Source organism: Equus caballus, chromosome 3 (genome assembly GCF_041296265.1).
Source record: "Equus caballus isolate H_3958 breed thoroughbred chromosome 3, TB-T2T, whole genome shotgun sequence".
Taxonomy (NCBI): Eukaryota; Metazoa; Chordata; class Mammalia; order Perissodactyla; family Equidae; genus Equus; species Equus caballus.
In genome coordinates this window covers 65,396,801-65,417,676 of record NC_091686.1, presented here as the reverse complement: position 1 = coordinate 65,417,676, position 20,876 = coordinate 65,396,801, and the positions used below count along the sequence as shown (strand labels likewise).

The 20,876-nt window shown below is 42.8% G+C and overlaps 2 protein-coding genes across 7 annotated transcripts in view; one reads left to right on the top strand and one right to left on the bottom strand.

Moving 5' to 3' along the window:
• The window catches only part of SHROOM3 (shroom family member 3), a 248,835-nt gene that overhangs the window by 151,087 nt on the left and 76,872 nt on the right, over window positions 1-20,876 (top strand). The window lies entirely within an intron of this gene.
• On the bottom strand, window positions 8,473-19,002 carry LOC138923547 (serine/arginine repetitive matrix protein 3-like). Its single transcript, XM_070262873.1, has 4 exons — window positions 18,943-19,002; window positions 18,462-18,862; window positions 17,886-18,011; window positions 8,473-8,608 (listed from the first exon to the last, which is right to left on the bottom strand). Exons 1-3 carry the CDS (start codon window positions 19,000-19,002, stop codon window positions 17,960-17,962), a joined length of 513 nt encoding a protein of 170 aa, XP_070118974.1. The 3' UTR covers window positions 8,473-8,608; window positions 17,886-17,959.

Genomic DNA, 20,876 nt, shown 5'->3' with positions numbered 1-20,876 from the left:
AATTTTATGAGGGACTTATTACCATCTTGAACTGGTTGTGTGATCACCTATTAGTCAAGTGATTCTGTATTACAGCTTGCCTGAGTTAAAGTATGACAGAGATCTTTCAACTCATATCTTTTATTTCTCGAAAGGAAATGCTGAGCAAGCAGAGGCTCGAAGAGATGCTTGTACACCCATGTTCATAGCAGTATAATTTACAATACCCAAAAGGTAGAAGCAACCCAAGCAAGGGTCCATCAACAGATGAATGGATAAGTAAAGTGTGGTGTGTACACACAACAGAATACTGTTCAGCCTCAAGAAGGAAGGAAATGCTGTCACAGACTACCACATGAGTGAACCTTGAGGACATTATGCTAAGTGAAGTAAGCCAGTCACAGAAGGACAAATACTGTATGATTCCACTTGTATGACGTACACAGAAGAGTCAAATTAATAGGAACAGAAAGTAGAATGGTGGTTGCCAGGGGCTGGGAGGAGGGGGATGGGTATTTAGTGTTTAGTAAGTACAGAGTTTCATTTGGGGACGATGAAAGAGTTCTGGAGACGGATGGTGGTGATGTTTGCACAGCAATGTGAATGTACTTAATGCCACTGAACTGTACACTTAAACATGGTTAAGATGGTAAATTTTATGTTATGTGTATTTTACCACAGTTTTTTAAAAAGGAAATGCTGAGCAAATAGAAGATGTTATTATAATTATCATGCAAACCAAAGTGAGAATTTGATGCAATGTTTTATGAATTTCTCCTTTGGTCAGATTTATATAGAGAAGAGCTAAAGTTACAGAAAATTGCTTTTATTATGCCTGAGAAATAAGTCTTAAACATGAAATAGGCTGCTCAGAAAATGGGCCTTTGATAGACGTTTTGAAGAAGCTAAACTTCCAGACCCACGTGTCCACCTGCCTACTGGGCATCCCCACTCCTGTCTCACAGGCACTTGCCCCAAACTGAGGTCCTCTTTCTCATCAAAGCTGCTCCTCTCTAGTCTTCCCATTTCACTGAACTGTATCATCATCCCTCCAGCTGCCCAAGCATGAAATCTGGGCATCCTCCTTGACTTTATTTTTCTTCACCACCTCCTACATCTAATCCAAATTAACAAGGCTCCTGTCTATCCTCTCAAAGACTTGCACACAAATGTTCATAGCAGCATCATTCATAAGTGACAAAATGTGAGACAGTCCAAATGTCCATCAACTGGTAAATGGGTAAATGAAATGTGGTATAGACACAATGGAATATTATTCAACAACAGAAAGGAATGAACTATTGAAACATGCTACAACGTGAATGAACCTCAAAAATATTATGCTGAGTGAAAGAAGCCAGACATGAAAGATTATATATTGTATGATTCCATTTATTTAAAATATCTAGAAAAGACAAATCCATAGAGACAAACAGCAGATCAGTAGTTGCCTGGCATTGGGGGTGGGAGCAGGAATCAGCTACAGCAGAACTTTTTGAGGTGATGAAATGTCCTAAAACCAGATTATGGTGATGGTTGCACAACTCTCTAAGTTTACTAAAAATCATTGATTTACACACTAAAAAAAAGGTAGCATTTTATTTAGAAAATAACTTAGATATTTTATATTGCATCAAATAGATTTATTATGGAAAGGATGCAAAGGAGCATGACTGTTTAAGGCAAGAAAGAGATTTTAATGGTTTCGAAAAGTTAACAAGGCCTATCCGCTCCGCTCCCTAATTTTTCTGCTCATTTGCCCCTTCCTTTAATCCTCTCTGGCATTACCCTACCTTAGTGTATTCGTTTGTTCCACAAAGATTTGAGCACCTACTACGTGCCACACACTGTTCTGGGTGCTTGAGATACAGTCAGCAGACCAAGCAGAGCGGCCTGCCCTCATGGAGCTTACATTCTGGGCTGGGGTCACTACATCAGCTCTGGGCTGTACTCCTGTGGCGGTTTCCTAGCTGGTCTCTGCCCTTGCTCCCCTCCCACTGGGGGCCACTGCAGGCAAAGTGATCCTTCTAAAATGCAAATCTGATCTTGTCTCTCTGCTTCAAAACTGCCAAAGCTTTCTCGTTGCCTTTTGTGTGTGTGTGTGTGTGTGTGTGTGTGTGTGAGAGAGGAAGAATCTCCCTGAGCTAACATCCATTGCCAATCCTCGTATTTTTTTTTTCTTGCTTGAGGAAGACTAGCCCTGAGCTAACATCTGCACCAGTCTTCCTCTACTTTGCATGTGGGATGCCTCCACGGCATGGCTGGTGAGTGGAGTAGGTCCACACCCAGGATCCGAACCTGTGAACCTGGGCTGCTGAAGTGGAGTGGGAGCGCGCAGAACTTTAACCAGTCGGCCTTGGGGCTGGCCCCTCCCTTTGCCTTTTGGAAAAGCTTCAAACTCCTAACCGGGACTTGGCCAGACCTGTGTGTCCAGGCTGTGCTCGCCCCTTTGCCACTTCCTCCTTTGTGCTCTCCTCCAGCCACACTGGTTTCTTCCCATTGCCGGGTCTTGCTGGTCTCTCTTCCCTCAATTCTCTTTGCCCGGCTAATCCCATTCATTTTCTAGACCTCAGTTTAGAATCCTTGCATAATTCATCAGTTCCGGTTTAGGATGCCTTCCTGTCATCCCCCAGCCTGCCAGACAGATTCCATCACACGGCACCCCTGGCATAGTGGTTGCTCAATAAAACATGCATGTTCGATGAATGAACACCCAGAAGGAAACATCCAGGGAGAGACAGGTTTAGCTGGTATTGACCCTCTCATTCATGTGCTGCATGGCCTCCACACTTAAGGTAAGAGCATTTTTCAGAGTTCTGATCTAGGAAACAGGAGCTTTATGTACAATTCCATTAAGGATACAGTGAGAAAGTCAAGATGATTTATCCCTCTGAAAAAAAAAAGAACACAGCAAGATTGTCTGGTCTCGTTGCATATGTGGGACTAATATTAGTGAAGTGGTATTCATACAAGCTCTAAGCTCTTTTGGCTAAAATAAACGAAGGTAATATATTTTCAGAGAGAAATAAAACAGAAAAAGTTCTATCCCTACTGTTGGCATTTAGGTTATTGCTTTAGTAGGCATACGTCTTAAATGTTTTAATCAGATTCTTCTTACTGTAAATTATTCCGTTACTTCAAGTTAGGGGCAAAAAGAAGAAGAGAAAAATATCCTGTTTGCCTCCCTCCCCGGCCTGTATGGTAGGAGCAGTAAGCTCAAACTGCGTGGGAAGGTTCCTGCCTTCAAATTTATTTACTCCCCAAAGAAAAGCTACTTTTATTTCATTATTTTTCTTAAGCATACAGCAGTTTTAATTTGGTGAGAAAATATCCTTGCCATTAACAGGATTCTGCCTCATTACCTCTTATAAAAAAGCCCTCCCCCCCCAAATTTGCAGAACTAAAGGAAGCATAAATTAAAACAACATTTGTTGTTAGTTGCTTTGATCAACAAACACCCATCTCTGAAAGAAAAAAAACTCCAAAGTAGGCCAGACTCAAAAACAGTCCCTTCCATAAATTAAATCAGTCAATATAAACAGCTCAGCCTCCCAACTGGACAAGAAAGAAAAAAATGGGATGGGGTTGGGGGATAGGAAGAAGAATTAGGAGGCACCTAGAGGTGGATTCCTTTTTTTGCCTCTTGGCAGGACTGTCCTCAACTGTTAGCTCTATGAATCTCTATAGACTGTGGATTTGGAACCAAGTAGTAAGGACTTAATGGAGGCTGTTAGCTGGACCTCAAAAGCTTCTTTTGCTCTTATCTATTATACTGTTACATATACATAACATTATTATGCCATTTTGAAAATATCCTATTGGCCTGTGGTTTAGAAAGAGACACTCCTTTAAAGAAAGAGGAAGACCCACAGTTTCCCCCTCTGCTTCTGCAAACTCTTATCTCTCTCTCTTTTCTCCCGCTTTGTCCACGTAAAGAGGAAGGATATTTATGTGTCACTATTAGGCAGCTTGCTAAGAGGAAAAGGGGGAGAGGGGATGAAATAGCAGCCAAAGGAGCGGTAATGTATTTTCCTCTTCAGAAGGTGTTTGGCTATTTTCTTCTTTCCCTTATTCTTTAATGTTTCTTTTAAGTTTTTAAAAATTTCTAATTGTGGTAAAAAACACATAGTATAAAATTTACCATCTTAACCACTGTAAAGTTTATAGTTCAGTGGTGTTAAGTATACTTACATTGTTGTGCAACAGCCCTCCAGGACTTTTCATCTCGCACAACTGAAACTGTGTACCCATAGAACAAGTCCCCACTTTCCCCCTTTACTGTTGTTTTTAAATTAGAATTAAGAAGACAGACTCTTCTGATTCTGTATAATGTCCTCGTTACCTCATATGTCAGGGAGTCAAACATTTTAAGTGTTTTTTATGCAAGATAAAAGATACCTGTTTTCCGTGAACAATGATCACTTGTTTACATTTCTCTAGGTTACTTATCTTTTCCTCTCTCCTTCTCATTCTCAGATAGGAGAAAGAGGAAACAAATCCTACCCTTGAACCTTTAGCAGACTGGCCTCTCTGACTCTCCCCCTAACGTAGGGATCAAGGGTGAGGTGTCCTCTGATCACCCAGAACTATACTCCTCACCAGGAGCACACATCAAATTTCCAGAGCCGCTTCCTGCCTCATACCCACCCAGCCTCCCTGTTCCCCCCACTTTCCAGCAACTGTAACACACTGGTCTCTGGTCTCATGTTTCATGCCAGCTGTCAGGGTCCCCACTTGGGTTGGCTCCAGTTTTCTGAAGCCTGGCAGTTAGTTAATAAGGAAACCAGAGATGTAAATCACGGGCTCAGACAGTTTCCTGTGGGGGAGCTTTTAAGTTCCCATCAGATCTTTTTATTCCAGCACATGAAGAGGAGACCAGTGCTCCCTTCGGACCCAAATACGAATATAGACCAGAGATAAAGAAGGTGGGGTGCAGGCAGGGAGTGGGAGGGAAGCTCAAAGTCAAGGCGCTTAGTGCTTGCTTTCATTGTTTTGCCTAAAACACATTCATTTAATGAAGAGTGGGGACCTCATGCTGGATAAAAAAAATATGGAGAGAATTCTTTTTTTTTTTAAGATTTTATTTTTTTCCTTTTTCTCCCCAAAGCCCCCCGGTACATAGTTGTGTGTTCTTAGTTGTGGGTCCTTCTAGTTGTGGCATGTGGGATGCCGCCTCAGCGTGGTTTGATGAGCAGTGCCGTGTCCACACCCAAGATTCAAACTGACGAAACACTGGGCCACCTGCAGCGGAGCAGTGAACTTAACCACTGCGCCACGGGGCTGGCCCCTGGAGAGAATTCTTAATCTGGCACTTCCAGTACTGATAGAGGAAGGGTTCTCACGTGATAATTAGTAATATGGAATTACTACTGTTATTTCTAAAAACGGGTTTTAAAGCATTTTTCGTTTTGTGAACTCAGTAGTTCCAAAACTCCGATGGAACATTTACTGGGCATCTATTCTCTACCGTGCACTGCATGAGCCACTGTAGGTTCCCAGATGGGTACGAAAGATGTGACCCCTGCCCTCCGGAATCGCAGAGAAGGCTGAGGGCTGACACAGGCTGAGGAACAAAGTCAGGGGACCTGAAAGTTCCGTAAGGGATAGGATAAGGTAAATGAAGCACTCCGCAGAGTGCCTGAAACATGGCAGTCAATAAATGAAAGTTGCTGCTAATAGCAAGAATGAAAACAGCATCATCCAGACAGACATTAGCCCCAGGAGTAGATCTACTTGGGACTACAGAGCATACACATAATAAATAATGCTTCAAAGTAGGATATGATAAGCACCAAAAATTTAATTCTTAAATTGGGGAAAGGTCTTGAAAGAATAGGACTCGTATAAATAAAGGGGAAACAAGAACAACGTGGACTCAAAAAATGAGATGACGGGCATGTGTATTGCAGTCTGGGAACATTAATTTACCCAATACCAACACGTGCTGTGCACCGTGCATATCAGAGACGAGTGAGGCGTGATCCCTGCTCCTGAAACACTAGTCTGGGAGGGAAGACTTTTGTTTTAAGGGCACCAATAGCTCTATTCAAGGTGAAAGGTGATAAGGGCTATGGTAGATGATTGAATGATGTATTTTTTAATATTTGGAGGAGAGAGAAATTGCTTTTGGTTTAAGGATCAGAGAAGTTTCATTGAGAAAGGAATACGTTTTGCACGTCCTGGGAGGTTGGCTAGAATTTCCTTAGTAGACATTGGGGTTGAGGAAGGAATCTCAACCCAGATCAAGGAAGATGTGAATAAAGTGCCCAGGAAGGAAACCAAGGCGTGCTTGCAAAATGGTAATTACTGACTCATTAAAGGCAGTTAGGAAACTCTGTCCCTTATAGCGTGGACAGTAAAGATGGAATCAGGCCAAGTTAAGTGCCCTTCCTTTGGGAAAAGGCATAATTTTTAAAGGAAAAAAGTAACTTTCCATTTGCTGAGGAAAAAGAAGATCATTCTGGAGAGATCTGGGGCTTTGCTCATCCTCCATTTATGATTTAGATTTATGAGGCAAAATAATCCATTTAGATTTATGAGGCAAAAAGAATTTTTAAGTAGCTTTCTTTTTCTTGGGGCTCTGAATGACAGTAAAGTCTTGGCCTACAGAGAATGCACATGACCACTTTCCTTCGCCCTCTAGGAGACAACAAAAGCTTGTCCTCTGATTAAAGTAGTTTAACCTGCAGTGTTATCTTGGCCATTCCAGGGTGGTACGAGAACAAGGCATGGGCTTTGGAGTCAGGCAGACTTCTTGGATTCTTCCTTCTGCCTCTTCTTCACTGTTGGACCTTGACAAGTTACTTAAAATCTGACCTTCATTTTCTCTTCTATAAAACGGGACTGGTGATAGCTATGTTTAGGTATTATTGGAACAATTAGATATAAGGTATATAAAGCCCGAGGCATGTGTAGGACTAACACTGGGCACAAATAAATGGTGGCTCTTACTATTACTGGTAGGCTGTGGCTCAGCTCTTTCTGGTCTACCGCCGAGAAATGGAGGCCAGCAGCCTGCTAGAATCTGTGCAGGATCCTGTTATCTTCTTGCCTTTGGCCAATACAAGCACACTTTGGACACGTTCCAAAGGTCCTGATTACAGGACCTTTAAAAATAAATTTTCTCTCCCATCTTATCTTCTGGTTCCTAGGCAAGAGCACTAAAGTATGCGGAATAACACTGACATCCGGCTTGGAGTAGAGCAGTTTCCTGAACACCTACTGGGAGAAAGTTGTGCTGACAGACAAATAAGCTGGGAAGTAAAGAAAAAATTTCCCCTTGCTTGAATCTACATGTGAAAGTATAAAAGAAAACCATGTGACTACAGGCAAATGAAAGAGATTCTAGAAAATGAACTATTATCATGGTGCTTTGTGGCTAGAGTCTTTTTTAAAAGCATGTTGTTTGTGGGTTTTTAAAGAATAAGGGGAGATGAATTGGCTTCCTTAAGTCAATAAAGTGAGACTGCCAAAAAAGTAAACAGGAGCTACATTTAATTTCTCTGTTTTTCTTTTGAGAGCCAGAGGAGCTAATACTTCAAAACCAAAGAAGCTGCCAACCAGCTAGTGGAAAACTTTATTTCCAGAAATAAGTTTATAAACGAAGATAAGGTGATTTAAAAAAAAAAAACAAACTCTAAAGCACCAGATAGGATTTAACTCCTTTTGAAAAATATGTAGGGGCCGGCCCTGTGGCTGAGTGGTTAGGTTCGTGCACTCTGCTTTGGTGGCCCAGGGTTTCGCCGGTTTGGATCCTGGGCACGGACATGGCACCGCTCATCGAGCCATGCTGAGGCAGCGTCCCACATGCCACAACTAGAAGGACCCACAACTAGACATATACAACTATGTACCGGGGGGCTTTGGGGAGAAAAAGGAAAAATAAAATCTTTAAAAAAAAAAATAAAGAGAAAAATATGTAGACATTAAATACCATATTGTCTAAACCTGAGTAGTCATAAATCATCAGAGTAAGTCATCTGCATTTCAAAAATTCCAATTGGTTTTATCCTAGCAACTTTTCTTGTTTTTATCTCTTGAAGTTACACTTCTATAGCACCTTGGATTGTTCTTAAAGCAGCGTATGGTAATGTTGATGACATTTAAATATTTATATGTAGTCAAGACTTCATATATCACAGTTTTAGGACAGAACCTAGCCAGTAAAATAGATGTCTTTTTTTTTTTTTCTTTGCTGAGGAAGATTGGCTCTGAGCTAACATCTGTGCCAATCTTTCTCTATTTTGTATATGGGACACTGCCACAACATGGCTTGATGAGTGGTGTGTAAGTCTGTGCCTGGGATCCGAACCTGTGAACCCTGGGCTGCCAAAGAGGAGTGTGTTAACTTTACCACTATGCCACCGGGCTGGCACCAAAATAGAAGTCCTTTTTTTTTTTCAAAGATTTTATTTTTTTCCTTTTTCTCCCCAAAGCCCCCCAGTACGTATATTCTTCGGTGTGGGTCCTTCTAGTTGTGGCATGTCGGACACTGCCTCAGCGTGGCTTGATGAGCAGTGCCATGTCCGCGCCCAGGATTTGAACCAACGAAACACTGGGCCACCTGCAGTGGAGTGCGTGAACCCAACCACTCGGCCACGGGGCCAGCCCCAGAATAGAAGTCTTGATGCTAGAAATAAAATTAATAAGTTATCCTTTTTGAAAGGCCTAAAATTGTGATACAATGCAAAGAGAAGTGCCAAATCAATGAGCAATTTTGTTTTTGTTGATGTTTTGCATTGTTAGGAAGAAATCATTGTTGGTGACTTTGATGAATCCTCTTGGTCAGGGAAGCAGCTCTTTGCAATAAATGTTATGGGTTTGAAAGCATGGAATAGCGTGATACTTCTGGTGATTAAAACAGTTTTCTAGAAGTCATTTGTTCAATTTGTATGCCAATTTATAACAGGATCCCCTGTCTCCATTTCCAGTTCTGCCTTCTCCTTATGTATCACGTATGATTATGTTCAGATCCCTCAACTTGGCCTCAAAACCCTCCACCTACTGCCTTCCAGCCACGCAGGTGTTTTCCATCCCAGGTCTACTCTTTGCCCAGTCTTCCTTCTTATCTCTTATCTCCCGCACTGTCTTAACGGCTCTCTCTCCCCACCCAGTCATCATGCAGGCTCTCCGGCAGCAAAGCCATTTTTGTTAAAATACAAGTAGCAAACCAACAACAGGAATTGCACTGAATTCCCTCTCTAAGTGGATTATGCCTCCCCTTCCTCACACCTCCCCCAAATCCTATTTAACTTTATCTTCAGAAACATATGAATATTTTTCTGGAAAGGAAAAAAAAAGGTTTACAGCTTCCATCAGAATATATCAGGTTGTCTCAGAAAAGATTTCAATCCTCAGTCCTTATGCTTTTTGGACACCATGAATTAAAATACTCACCTCCCTTGACAGAAAATAATGTTCGCGCTTCCACTCAGGTGAAGTTGAGGAAGCTGGCTGGCTCAGCCGTGTCCGCCCTTGCCCACACCGCCTCCCCACTTTCCCTGGGCATTCTCCCCAGTGACAAGGACATACCGGCATTTGAATGCACTCCAGCTGACCCCATGCTTTTAAGGACCTGTCACTTGTGGAGTTTTGCCTTTCAGGATACTGGGCCGGCAGTACTCACTGGCACCTAGATCACATGTCTTCTTCCAAGAGTCAAATGCCCTTCACGTACCAGGTGCACTTCACCTTCTTCCAGGAGGTTGCTGCCGCTAATGGGAGGTGGCAGCTGTTAATAGTTAGTATCAACCCTGTTCAGAGCTTCAGGGTTGAAAAGGAAAAATTTTTTTTCAGCACAAGTAACTACAATCACTTTTGAGCTGGTGAGGTTTACATCAAATTGCAGCTTGACCTGTACCTTTTACAAGCAAATTTACAAAGAAGGATTTTCTTCCCTGAAATTTTGCTCAGTGACCAAAATTTCAATGAATACCATGAGTTGAAGACTTTACCCTGATTCTCCGACATAATCATCGTTCTCCCTCTTAGAAAGTTAATCGTGATTTTAAGTGCAGCCTGATTAGGAAGAGCTAGAATTTAATAAACACTTACTTTATGCCAGGCACTGTTCTAAGTGCTTCACATGAAGTAATACATCTAAAACCCCAACAACCCTGTGTCTCAGGTTCAATTTTTGGTTCTCATTTTATAGATGAGGAAGCTGCTTCATGGAGCAGGTAATGACCAGACCAAGGTCACACAGTAGGTGCCGTGGCCAGGAGTCAAATCTAAGTTAGAGACTGCACTCTTAACCATGCACAGTGCTGGCCCCAGAGGAGGGGATCCTACCTTAGGCATTATGGTCCAAATCAGTGAGCCCAGCACCTTCCATTCAATCCGTCCTCCACATACCATCACGTGGCTTTCTTTTTTCTCCCCAAAGCCCCAGGACCTGGTTGTATGTTTTAGCTGTGAGTCCCTCTAGTTCTTCTGTGTGAGCTGCTGCCACAGCATGAGTGACAGATGAGTGCTGTAGTTCCATGCCCGGGAACCGAACTCGGGGTGCTGAACTTTAACTGCTAGGCCATCAGGGCTGGCTCTCACGTGACTTATTGAAGGCGTGTATCTCATCATGACACTGGTGTAAAACTTTTAGTGATTTCTCACTGCCTACAAGATAAAGTCTAAATCCTGAAGAGGGCCCCAAAAGCTCACTTCCATTTTCTGCCTCTCCATCGACATCGTTTGCCACCAGCCCCGCCCTGGCCATGTTACTTGCAGTTACCCAGTTGACCTGTGCTATTTGATGCTTCGGGACCTTAAAACTTTCTGCCCAGACCTTTTTCTCCCCTTCTCTTACCCCAGTAAGCTCATGCACAACCTCTAGGACCTCTCTCATACATCTTCTCTATACCCCTCCCTGATAGAAATACCCTCCCCTCTGCTTGCTACCAGTACGTAGAACTATTAATCAAAATAGAAACAGCTACTGTTTTTGAACTCTCATGTGCCAGACACAGTGCTGAGCATTTTGTGTGTTTGGTGGGTACAAATCTTAAGCCACAAACACAATTATGAATGAAATGTAACTGTTTCTTTTAAAAAAAAAAACTGTAATTTCTGTTTTGAGACCTCTTTTAGCAAGGAGACAGAAACTTAAAATTAGCCAATTCAGGGTCTCCTCCAGCTCCTGGGGTTGCAGCTGAGGTGTGAGGGGCTTAGGCAGAGTCCCTGTGTGTGTGTGTGTGTGTGTGTCTGTGTTTTAAGGAGACAAAGTGAAGTTGCACCTTTGGTGTCCATGTCACCGTCTCCCCATGCTGGTGTCTGACATGCTGGTCAGTATCTGGTCACCATCCAGCCTAGGATGGTGGTATCTGCAGCTTCAGATCCATCAGGCATCTAAGCCCTCTTGGCTTTATCAGAAACATTCTGCCTCTCCTGGACCACTCTGGGTTGGGAGGATTGGTGGAAAGCAAAGTGGGATGCTCTCTCTTGCCTAGGTACACCGCACAGACATTTCTTTGATTCCTACTCTGTCTGGGTTCCCAGCACCTCTGGGACTGAGCCAGCTCTCCAGACTCTTGCTTGGGGTCAGGGCCCACTTACTTTCTTCTCTCAAATCCCTAAGTGCCTATCTGGAGTTTCAATTTTGCCCAACCTAGGACTCAAAGTTGCTCTAGCTTCTAACTCTCTTTTGCTTCCCTTCTTTTTTTTGAGGAAGATTAGCCCTGAGCTAACATCAGCTGCCAATCCTCCTCTTTTTGCTGAGGAAGAGTGGCCCTGAGCTAACATCTGTGCCCATCTTCCTCTACTTTGTATGTGGGACGCCTGCCACAGCATGGCTTGATAAGCTGTGCGTAGGTCTGCGCCTGGGATCTGAACCAGTGAACCCCAGGCCGCTGAAGCAGAGCGTGTGAACTTAACTGCTGTGCCACTGAGCCAGCCCCTCACTTCCCTTCTGACTCTCTTTGCCCTTCCTTGTTAGTCCTAGAAAGCTGTAATGTCTGTTGGGGAGAAAAACTGGTTCTGACTAATTGTGTATTCTTCCAAATCGTAAGTCTATGCCTGGATTCCTTTGTTATAGGAGTTTTGCTGAGTCATCCCTTCCTTGGTCAATGAATGGCACTGCCTGGGAGGAAACGCAGGACTGCTGGGAAGTTCAGTGGAGGGAATAAGAACAGTTAATGTCTCACTACTACTCCTGCCCCCCGGACACACACACTCAATGATTATCTCATATAATCTTTGCAAAAACCGATGAGAGGTGCAATTATTCTTATTTTACAGAGGAAAAACTGAGGCCTAGTGAGATCAGTTAACCTTCCTCACAGCTAACAAGCTCTTGAATCCAGTCCACGCTCTTGACTACCACGCTCCCCTCTCCTTACCACATGGCGTTGAAATAATTTCTTTAGATATCTGAGTTTCTGAGTTAAACTGTAAGCTCCTTGAAGTCGGGGCTTAGGACCTCGTCCATCTTGATGTTCCCAAAGCCTGGCCCTTAGCAGGTACTCAGTAGGTGGTACTTGAATTGAAATGGTTCAAGGAGAGAGGAAGAAAGAGAAGGAGGAGGAGAAAAAAAAGATCAATGGGAAAATTCACTATTTTAAGCTATTCGGAAACTTCCTGAATGATATTTTGTCAACTAAAATATAAAAGGAATTGAAAGTTTGATGGTAATATCTAAATCACGTCCAGAACTGAACTTTCCTTACGTTATTCTGTCAGATAATTCTAGGCATAGAAATTAACTCTTTGTGCCCAGAAAAGAGTGTAATGTCCTTGGTGTCACAGCAGTAACAAGTGGGGATCACATACATATATGAAGAGTGACTGGAACTGAGACAGTGGTTATCAGCCGGTGCAGTCCTTGTAGCTTTTTATTTACTTTCTAGACACTGTCACTTAAGATGCTGGTGCTATATAAATCTGATAACTTCTGGAATTTCACACCTTTCTATTAAATTTTTGTCTGAAATCTCTTGTTAATCCACATTACATAAATCCCTCTGATAACAAATATCATACGTGTTAAGACCACGCATCTAGGTGAAGGGTAAAGGTTTTAGCTGTGACATGCCCAGTACAATCAAAGGCAGGTTTGCTGAATGATTTTTTTCTTCTTCATAATTGTCTATTTACAATGTGGGGTTCTTGGGGTTTTTTTGGTGAGGAAGATTGGCCCTGAGCTAACATCTGTGACCTTCTTCCTCTATTTTATATGTGGGATGCTACCACAGCATAGCTTGATGAGCAATGTGTAGGTCCGTGCCAGGGATCTGAACCTGCGAACCCCAGACCACGGAAGCCAAGCATGGCTTGATAAGTGGTGTGTGGATCTGCACCCAGGATCCGAACCAGTGAACCCCGTGCTGCCAAAGCACAGCATGTAAACTTAACCACTAAGCCACCAGGCTGGCCCTAAATCATATTTATTGTTTTAAAAAATGCTCAAACTCTATGGATGTGTTTAAAATCAAAAGGTAAAGTTGTATTTACCCCGAGAATTCCTCTCCCTACAGTCCTACTCCCCAGGAATAGTTTAGCATCTCCTTCCAGATTCTTTTTGGACTTTTATAAAAAATATAATAAATATTGTATATAATCTGTATGCAGACAGCAAATGGGAAACTTTTTCACTTAACAATATGGACATCTCTCCACATCACTACATATAGGCCTACTTTTTTCTTTTTAAATGCTGCATGATATGCCTCACAATTAATTTAACTATTTGCTGTATGAACCTTTAGATTGCTTCCAGTCTCCAGGATGCATTTCTAATCTTTCAAGCAAGACTTTCCAAAGAGAATGCTGTCAATCCTTGTCTCCTTGAGGACTTGAGGCTGCCAACCTGAGTGACTGTTACTTAATCATCATGACCCCATAACACTGAAAATGTCCTTTGTCTCCTACGTTTCCATGAGGACAGAAACTTGCCGACTACCTTCACCCTCTGAAGCTCTCTCTTCAAGTTTTATTCGGCTAGTTTTGTTGTTGTTCTGTTCTTCCTTTTTGTTTCTGTTTAGACCAATACAGGTTTGATGCAGGATCCCGACTCTGACCCACTAAACCATGCACACTGCGGTTGAGTGCTGTACCAACATAGGTTGGTAGTGGCACAAGTAGTCGGTGAACTTTTGCCTACCTAGTCCTCCCTTCTCTTTTCCTTGGGTTCTGACCTCTGCAAGATTCTAAGCAGCTTCCTGGGTAACAGCCAGGTTGCATAAACGCCTTTACTTGGGACCCAAGTCCTGGGGCTACAAAGAATAGAAAACATTGAGGTGCCCTTGTCAATATGCATCAGCTGCCAGCAGCAGCAGATGCCTTAAGTAAGGAGAGAGGATGAGCAAGGGGTAGCTCAGTGGCCTTGGGGGCTCCCTGGGCTGTTTACGGAAAAGGACTATGATAGAGGGGTACAAGGGGGTTGAAAGACTAAATAACTCTGAGAAGCTGAAAGATGTTATAGGGTTTTCCCCTTTCATGTTATCACCACTTCATGAAATAAATTATTTCTCAGGTTTGGAGTGGTCTTAAATGCATTTCCTTGCTTTAAATTTCCATTTTAACATTTTGTTCACTAGGACAGTTGTTTATTTGTTTTTCACATTTTTCTGTGAGTGGTTCAAAAAAATTAAAGTATTAAAGTGAATATTACATCACAAGTTATATAATGTTCATCCTAAGCCCAAACACCCGTTTGAGAAGGAAACACACCGTAAGTTCTCCCTAATATTTTCTCTCTGAGGAATAATCCATGTTTCCAGTGTATGTTTTCTTGGTTATGAGCTGTTTATATTGACCGTTAAACAGTCCCCAGAACTGATTTTCAATATGCAACAGATATTGACCTGGTTTTTCTAAGGTGTCAGCATCCAAAAGAAGATGGACCAGGGAATTTATTGTATAGCTGTGGCAAGAGTGAGTTGCTATTATTATTATTATTATTTAGCAAAGACTCTTATGTTTCAAGCAGTTATATTTTTCACATTAAAACTTTATTTATTTGGAATAATAGAAAGAGTTCCAAACTGAATTGATAAGAAGTAAAGATTGACTATTTCTGAGTGAAATTTAGTTTAACATCCTAAAGTATAGAAGTAATAAGAGACTATTTCTAAGTGAAATTTAGTTTAATAATGTACAACATATATTTCAAAATTATACTACCATAATATAGAAAAGAAGCTGAATTTGGAAAAAATAAATTCAGAACCTAAATCAGGTATATGATTTCTATATGTGGTTTCTTTAAAGATACAATTAATTAAATGTGTTAGACTAATTGAAATTAAATCACTCGGAATAGTTGCTGAATCTGGAGTTTAGAGAGATAGGGAAGTAATTCTAAATTTCTTAAGCTTTTTGTTTAAAAAAGATACTCCTCACAGGTTTCTCCTTAATAATAAAACCTGACAATTGTAATGGAAAACCAAACTTCTAAATATGAATACAGTATGAATCAAACCATTCTGAATTACACTAGATCGTCAATTAGCACAGTCTCATTTGATGTGATTTTTTTTTTGAGGAAGATTAGCCCTGAGCTAACTACTGCCCATCCTCCTCTTTTTCCTGAGGAAGACTGGCCCTGAGCTAACATCCATGCCCATCTTCCTCTACTTTACATGTGGGACGCCTGCCACAGCATGGCTTTTGCGAAGGATCTGAACTGGCCAACCCTGGGCCGCTGAGAAGCGGAACGTGCAAACTTAACCACTGTTCCACAGGGCCAGCCCTGAAGTGTTTGTAAATATATTTAGGTCATCATGTTTTTCTCAAACTGAAGTTTCGGTTTGTAGGTGGAAATATTTAAGAGAGATGGAGGAAATCGACTTGGCCCATGAATGCACAGTGTCTGTACTGCCTGCACAGTGGCTCTTCCTGTCACGACTCCTGTTTTTGATTTGTGACCACCTCCCATCACCACCTCAGTGGACCTTCCACAGGTCACTCTGGAGCGTCTCTGTGTAGGCGGACTCTGTGGTCCCCACTCTGTCAGGGACTTATGGCAGTCTCTCTGGTCTTTTCCTGCCACCACCTACTCCAGCATCAGAGAAGCCTTGAGAGTAGGGGCGGGAGAGCAAAAATGTACTTCGTTCAAAGTGTAAATTTTATGTAAATATCATATGTAAGTATAATATGTAAATATTATATCTTGATAAGGATGTTATTTAAAAAAGCATGACTTTAAATAAAAGTATGCAAATAGCAGTATCCTGACTGGCCACGCATGCCCTTGTCTCCAAGAGCAGGTTGTGCACTTTTTTCCTATTTGTTACCTCCTCAAAAAGATCTTAGCATTTTTCAAAGCTTTATTTCTCAATCAATATATCTGTTTTCATTTGAAAAAACAAAACAACACTTGGGATTCTAGTGTGATGCACCATTTCAGAGTGCGGCCTTCATCAAGGAAGTGAAGGGCAGCGTGACCTGAGAGACCATCTTTAATAATGAGCTTGGCCTTTACCCACACATACACTTGAGATGTGGAGCTGTTTCACAGTCATTTGTAGTTATGCTTTGTGAAGGGAGGGATGGACCATTTTGCAGGAGGAGAACTGAGGCACCAGGCGAGGGAACTTGCCCCTAGCTCATGCAGAGAGATGTTAGCGTAATTTTGTATTGCTGCGGAGATTTCTGCATTTCCAGTCTCACCTTTGATTCCCTGAGACAGGTTGTTTTCCTTTCTTCTACAAATATCTGATGATGCGTTACAGATACAAATAAAAAGTATTTTTCCAGAATCTGTGGTACAGTGGAAGCCCAGGACCCTCCCGTCATAGTGATAGATTTCACTGGTATAACACAGCCTGTGTGGGAGGTAAGATTTGGACCCAAAGTGTGTTTTTAATCAGCAATTTAAAGTAATGTTTCACACAGGAATAGAAGGATCTGTTCCACCCTTATGACATTTCACCTGACCCTGAATACTTAAGAAACAAGATAAAGAAGCAGCAGGAAAGAGGTCTTATCTCTTCGGCCTACAGAGCTCCTGGCCGTGTCCTCCAGCTAATGCTTCTTATATCCTCAACACGGTGGCGGTGGCAATGTGCTTTCTAAACCTGTAGGCTGACTGCTTTTTAAAGCTAAGTTCTGAACATCATCTGCCTCCACCCAAACTAGATTCCCACAGGACATTCAGACACAGGACAGGCAACATTAGCTTCCCTGCTTCTAACGCCTAGCAACAATGTGTGTGGGTGCCCCGTTGACTGTGTGACAGGTGTGTATGTGTTTGTACATGCTTGTGATACCATATTGAAAACAAAATGCAGTTTTAAGGGGGAAAATACCTTATTGTGGAGGAGGCTGTCCATGAAGATATCACTAAAGAGGTTTATTCAGTGGTTGCTGTGGCGGCTAATGCTTCTGCTTTCAGCCAGGCCATAAAGAGCACAACCACGGAAAGGCAAATGCTATCAGCTCTGCGGGAACCGAGGCTGCAAGTTCCTACCTGATTCGGCATTCTCTTCTCTGTGTCTATACGTATATTTATTGCTTAAAATATATATAAGCTGAAATTTTAACTACAGGGATTCTCCTTTTTTTTTTTAAAAGATTGGCACCTGAGCTAACAACTGTTGCCAATCTTTTTTTTTCTTTCTGCTTTTTCTCCCCAAATCCCCCCAGTATATAGTTGTTTATTTTAGTTGTGGGTCCAGGGATTCTCCTTAAGTGAGAAGAAATAAAGCCAATTTCAAATCTTACTGTTATTTTAATCTCTGAAAATGACATGTGAAAGCAATTAAGAAAGGTACTCTCTAAGGGAAAAGAACCTTACCTCCATTGAAAAGGCTGGCAGAGCTTTGAAGAAAGATGAAACTGAAAATACCACCATGCCTTCCTTAAGAATAGTAACTGGGCATCTATATCATACATGCAAAACAAATGCAAATGTGTATATTGTCGAAGACCCAAGTTTGCAAAGCTGAATCAAAAATCTCCCGAAGGATCACACTTACAAACTCTGAAGCAACCATCTGTCCCCCATCTAGAGAGGATGCTCCTGGAAACAAAAAGTCTGCAAAGGGAGCTTTCAACAGCAGTAGCCGATCAGCAGCAACCTGAGTCTCTCCGCTTGACTTAGACTGAAAAAAGGACATACAGAGAAAAAGGATGGATGGTTATTTTCCTTCTAACGTGAGCTTTTTTTTTTTTAGCTGTGAACTTTTTACCTTGCTTCATTCATGCTTCATTTAATCAATTACTAACTGTACTAGCCCCTGAAAAGTGAGCGCGGGCTCCGCGGGCTCCTTAATGTTTAGCTATTGGATCCCTGTTCATTTCACAATGCGGGGGGGACGGGGTGCGATTAAGACACCTTTCTGACTGTGAACTGATAAAGGCGAGACTGAGAGTGTGCGCTGGTCCCCTTAATATTACCAGGACTAGAAGACGTTGACTGCGGAGCGGCGAGCGGAGCCCGACTCTTCGATCCCAGAATCCGTTTTCAAACCTTGGGGAGCCCTCCCTGCTATTGAAATGCAAATCCCGTCCTGAGCGCCCGGGCCAATCCGGGAGGCTTCCTGTGGGATTACCTGGTGGCGAGCGCGGAGCGAGCGCGGCCCCTGCGGCGCGGCCCCAGCGGCCGGGAGGCGTGGTCGGCGGGCGCCCCCGCACCCTTCGGCTCCCCGGCGCCCGGACTCGGCCCCGGGAGCCGCGCGCCCCCGGCCCGCCGCGCCGCAGCCGCTGTAGCCCGGACGCGGCGGCGCTGGGCGCGGCCGGGCGGCCCATTGTTAAGCGCGGCCGAGCCCGCCGGCGATGCCCCGCGCCGCCTCCTCGGAGCGGCGGCGAGGTTTGAACTTGGCGTCTGCCTGGAGCCCCGCGAGCGGCGATGGTGAGTGCGGGGCTCGGCTCCGCTTCCCCTGGCCGGCGCCGGGGCGGGAAGGCGCGCTACTTTCTTTGAAGGAGGGGAGGCGGCTGCCCCGCCGTCTGCTTTCTAAAGGGGGTCTGTTTCGGTCGCTGCGGCGACTCTTGAAAACCCTCTCTGTGAGGGTGGGTCCCAGGGCTGGCTTTCACTGCCAGCAGCCGTCCTGATCGGGGGTAGGTGGCGCGCTCCGAGGGTCTCCTAGCACTCATGGGCCTTGGCTTTTTTTATTAGGGAGGCAGAAACTGCCACTCGAAGAGGAAAAGAATTGCAGGTTATTGACAGCATGAAAACTTTTCAGAAGAAATCATCTGTGAAATATTTTAATTTTGATAAATTGCTTCCCACGAGGGCCCCTACTGAGTTTAGAACGAGTTGCCCTTCTTAATTTTACTGGATTTGTTTCTGTAGGAAAGGTCCCAGATGTGCTTTGAGGGGCACGCCTCCCTCCCTCCGCCCCGCCCCCCGCGCTTGTTCCAGATTTTAAGGCAGTTTTTTTAAAAGGTGTGTTCCACTGTTACGTAGCAAAAATTAAATCTTGAAAATGAAATTATGCCTGACACATGCTTTATTCTGAGTTGTCAGAGAGAGAAGAATGCTTTCCTAAGGGGTGGGGGACAACTTATAAAATTTCAATACATCCAGCATCCGGTGGGGGTGGGGTATGTCCGTTCTTTCTCTCTCTGATGTATTTTGGCATTACTTTTTCTTTTAATGGTAGTGTTGTGGTGCCCTTCTGTGTACGGAGGCTGTTGAACCGGGAGTGAATGAGTGCTCACATGCGTCTAATCTCCATGGAGAGATTGCTGTGAGGTAGCAAGGTGCAGGGGACATCTGAGCACAGAGGCTTCTAAAGATAGTTCTGTGCATTTTCGATTTCTAATTAGTTAATATTTAAAGGCTAGTTAAATTATCATTTCCAATTAAAAGGCTGTTGGTCAGGCATATGGCTAAATCTTTCCCCAAATAATTTCACCAGAAGTTGGTTTACATTTTAATTAATTGCGATGGTTATCTTTTAAGATATGTTTTTTCTGATTATAAAAGTATTACATGATCATTGCAGAAAAGGTAGAATATACAGAACCAAGAAAGAAGTAAACTGTTACTCATAACAGTGACATTTATGTTGTTTGCTAACGCCTAGTTTTTTGTAGAAGCTTGGTCATTTGAAACTTTGCAGCTATGGACATTTTTTAAATTGCTCACAAACCTGGTGTAGAAACTAAAACTAGGAATTGAGAAGGAAATAAATTGGTACTTTAAAAAATGTTGTAACCAACAATAACTTATTCACATGGTTCATGGTTCATGGAGCAGAATTTATTGTGGCAATTTCTCTTGAATCAACTTCCCCCATCTGCTCCTGACAAATGGTTTCTGTTTGTACAGCTTGTTTTGTAAATACATCTCTTTACCATTAAGGCAAAGTGCCCAAGCACATACCCCTTTCCAGTGCATGTAGCTAGGCTCATAGGGTTAATATTTTTATTGGTTTTTACATCAGAACTTCCTCACCATACACTTGATAAAAACCCTGGAGAAGGTTACCAAGGGATGTTGTAGAGAATTTACTTCCCTGGAGATTTTAAGAATAGGATAAACATCCATCTGCCTAGGATGGCTTCAGTGCAGCATTGTCTGAATAAAGGAAGACCAGGTCACCTCTCAGAACCCCAAATTGAGGAATTCTAAACATACTTCAGTCCTCAATAACCTAGGACCAAAGAAAATAAAGATTGCCCCCAAAGCACCTGAGTCCAGTGTGAGGCGGAGCCCTGTTTTATGCACAACAAAGATTCTCCTTTGGGAAGAAAGATTTAAAATTATCGCTAGGATTTGCCAGTCCTTTTCTATTGATGGATAGAAAATCAACTAAGAAGTTATAGATAGAATACAGTGTAAGTTCTGTGATTTAAAGTAAATGAATGAATCGATTCGTGGGAATTAAAAGTTCTGCCTCAAAGGCGGGAGCGGGGTGTGTAATAAACCTCTGAGCTAAGGATGGTGAGCCTGAGAGCTTTCTTCACTTTGGACCCAAAGTTCCTTTCAGTATCCTGTCTTGTGTGTTAACTCTGGCTACATA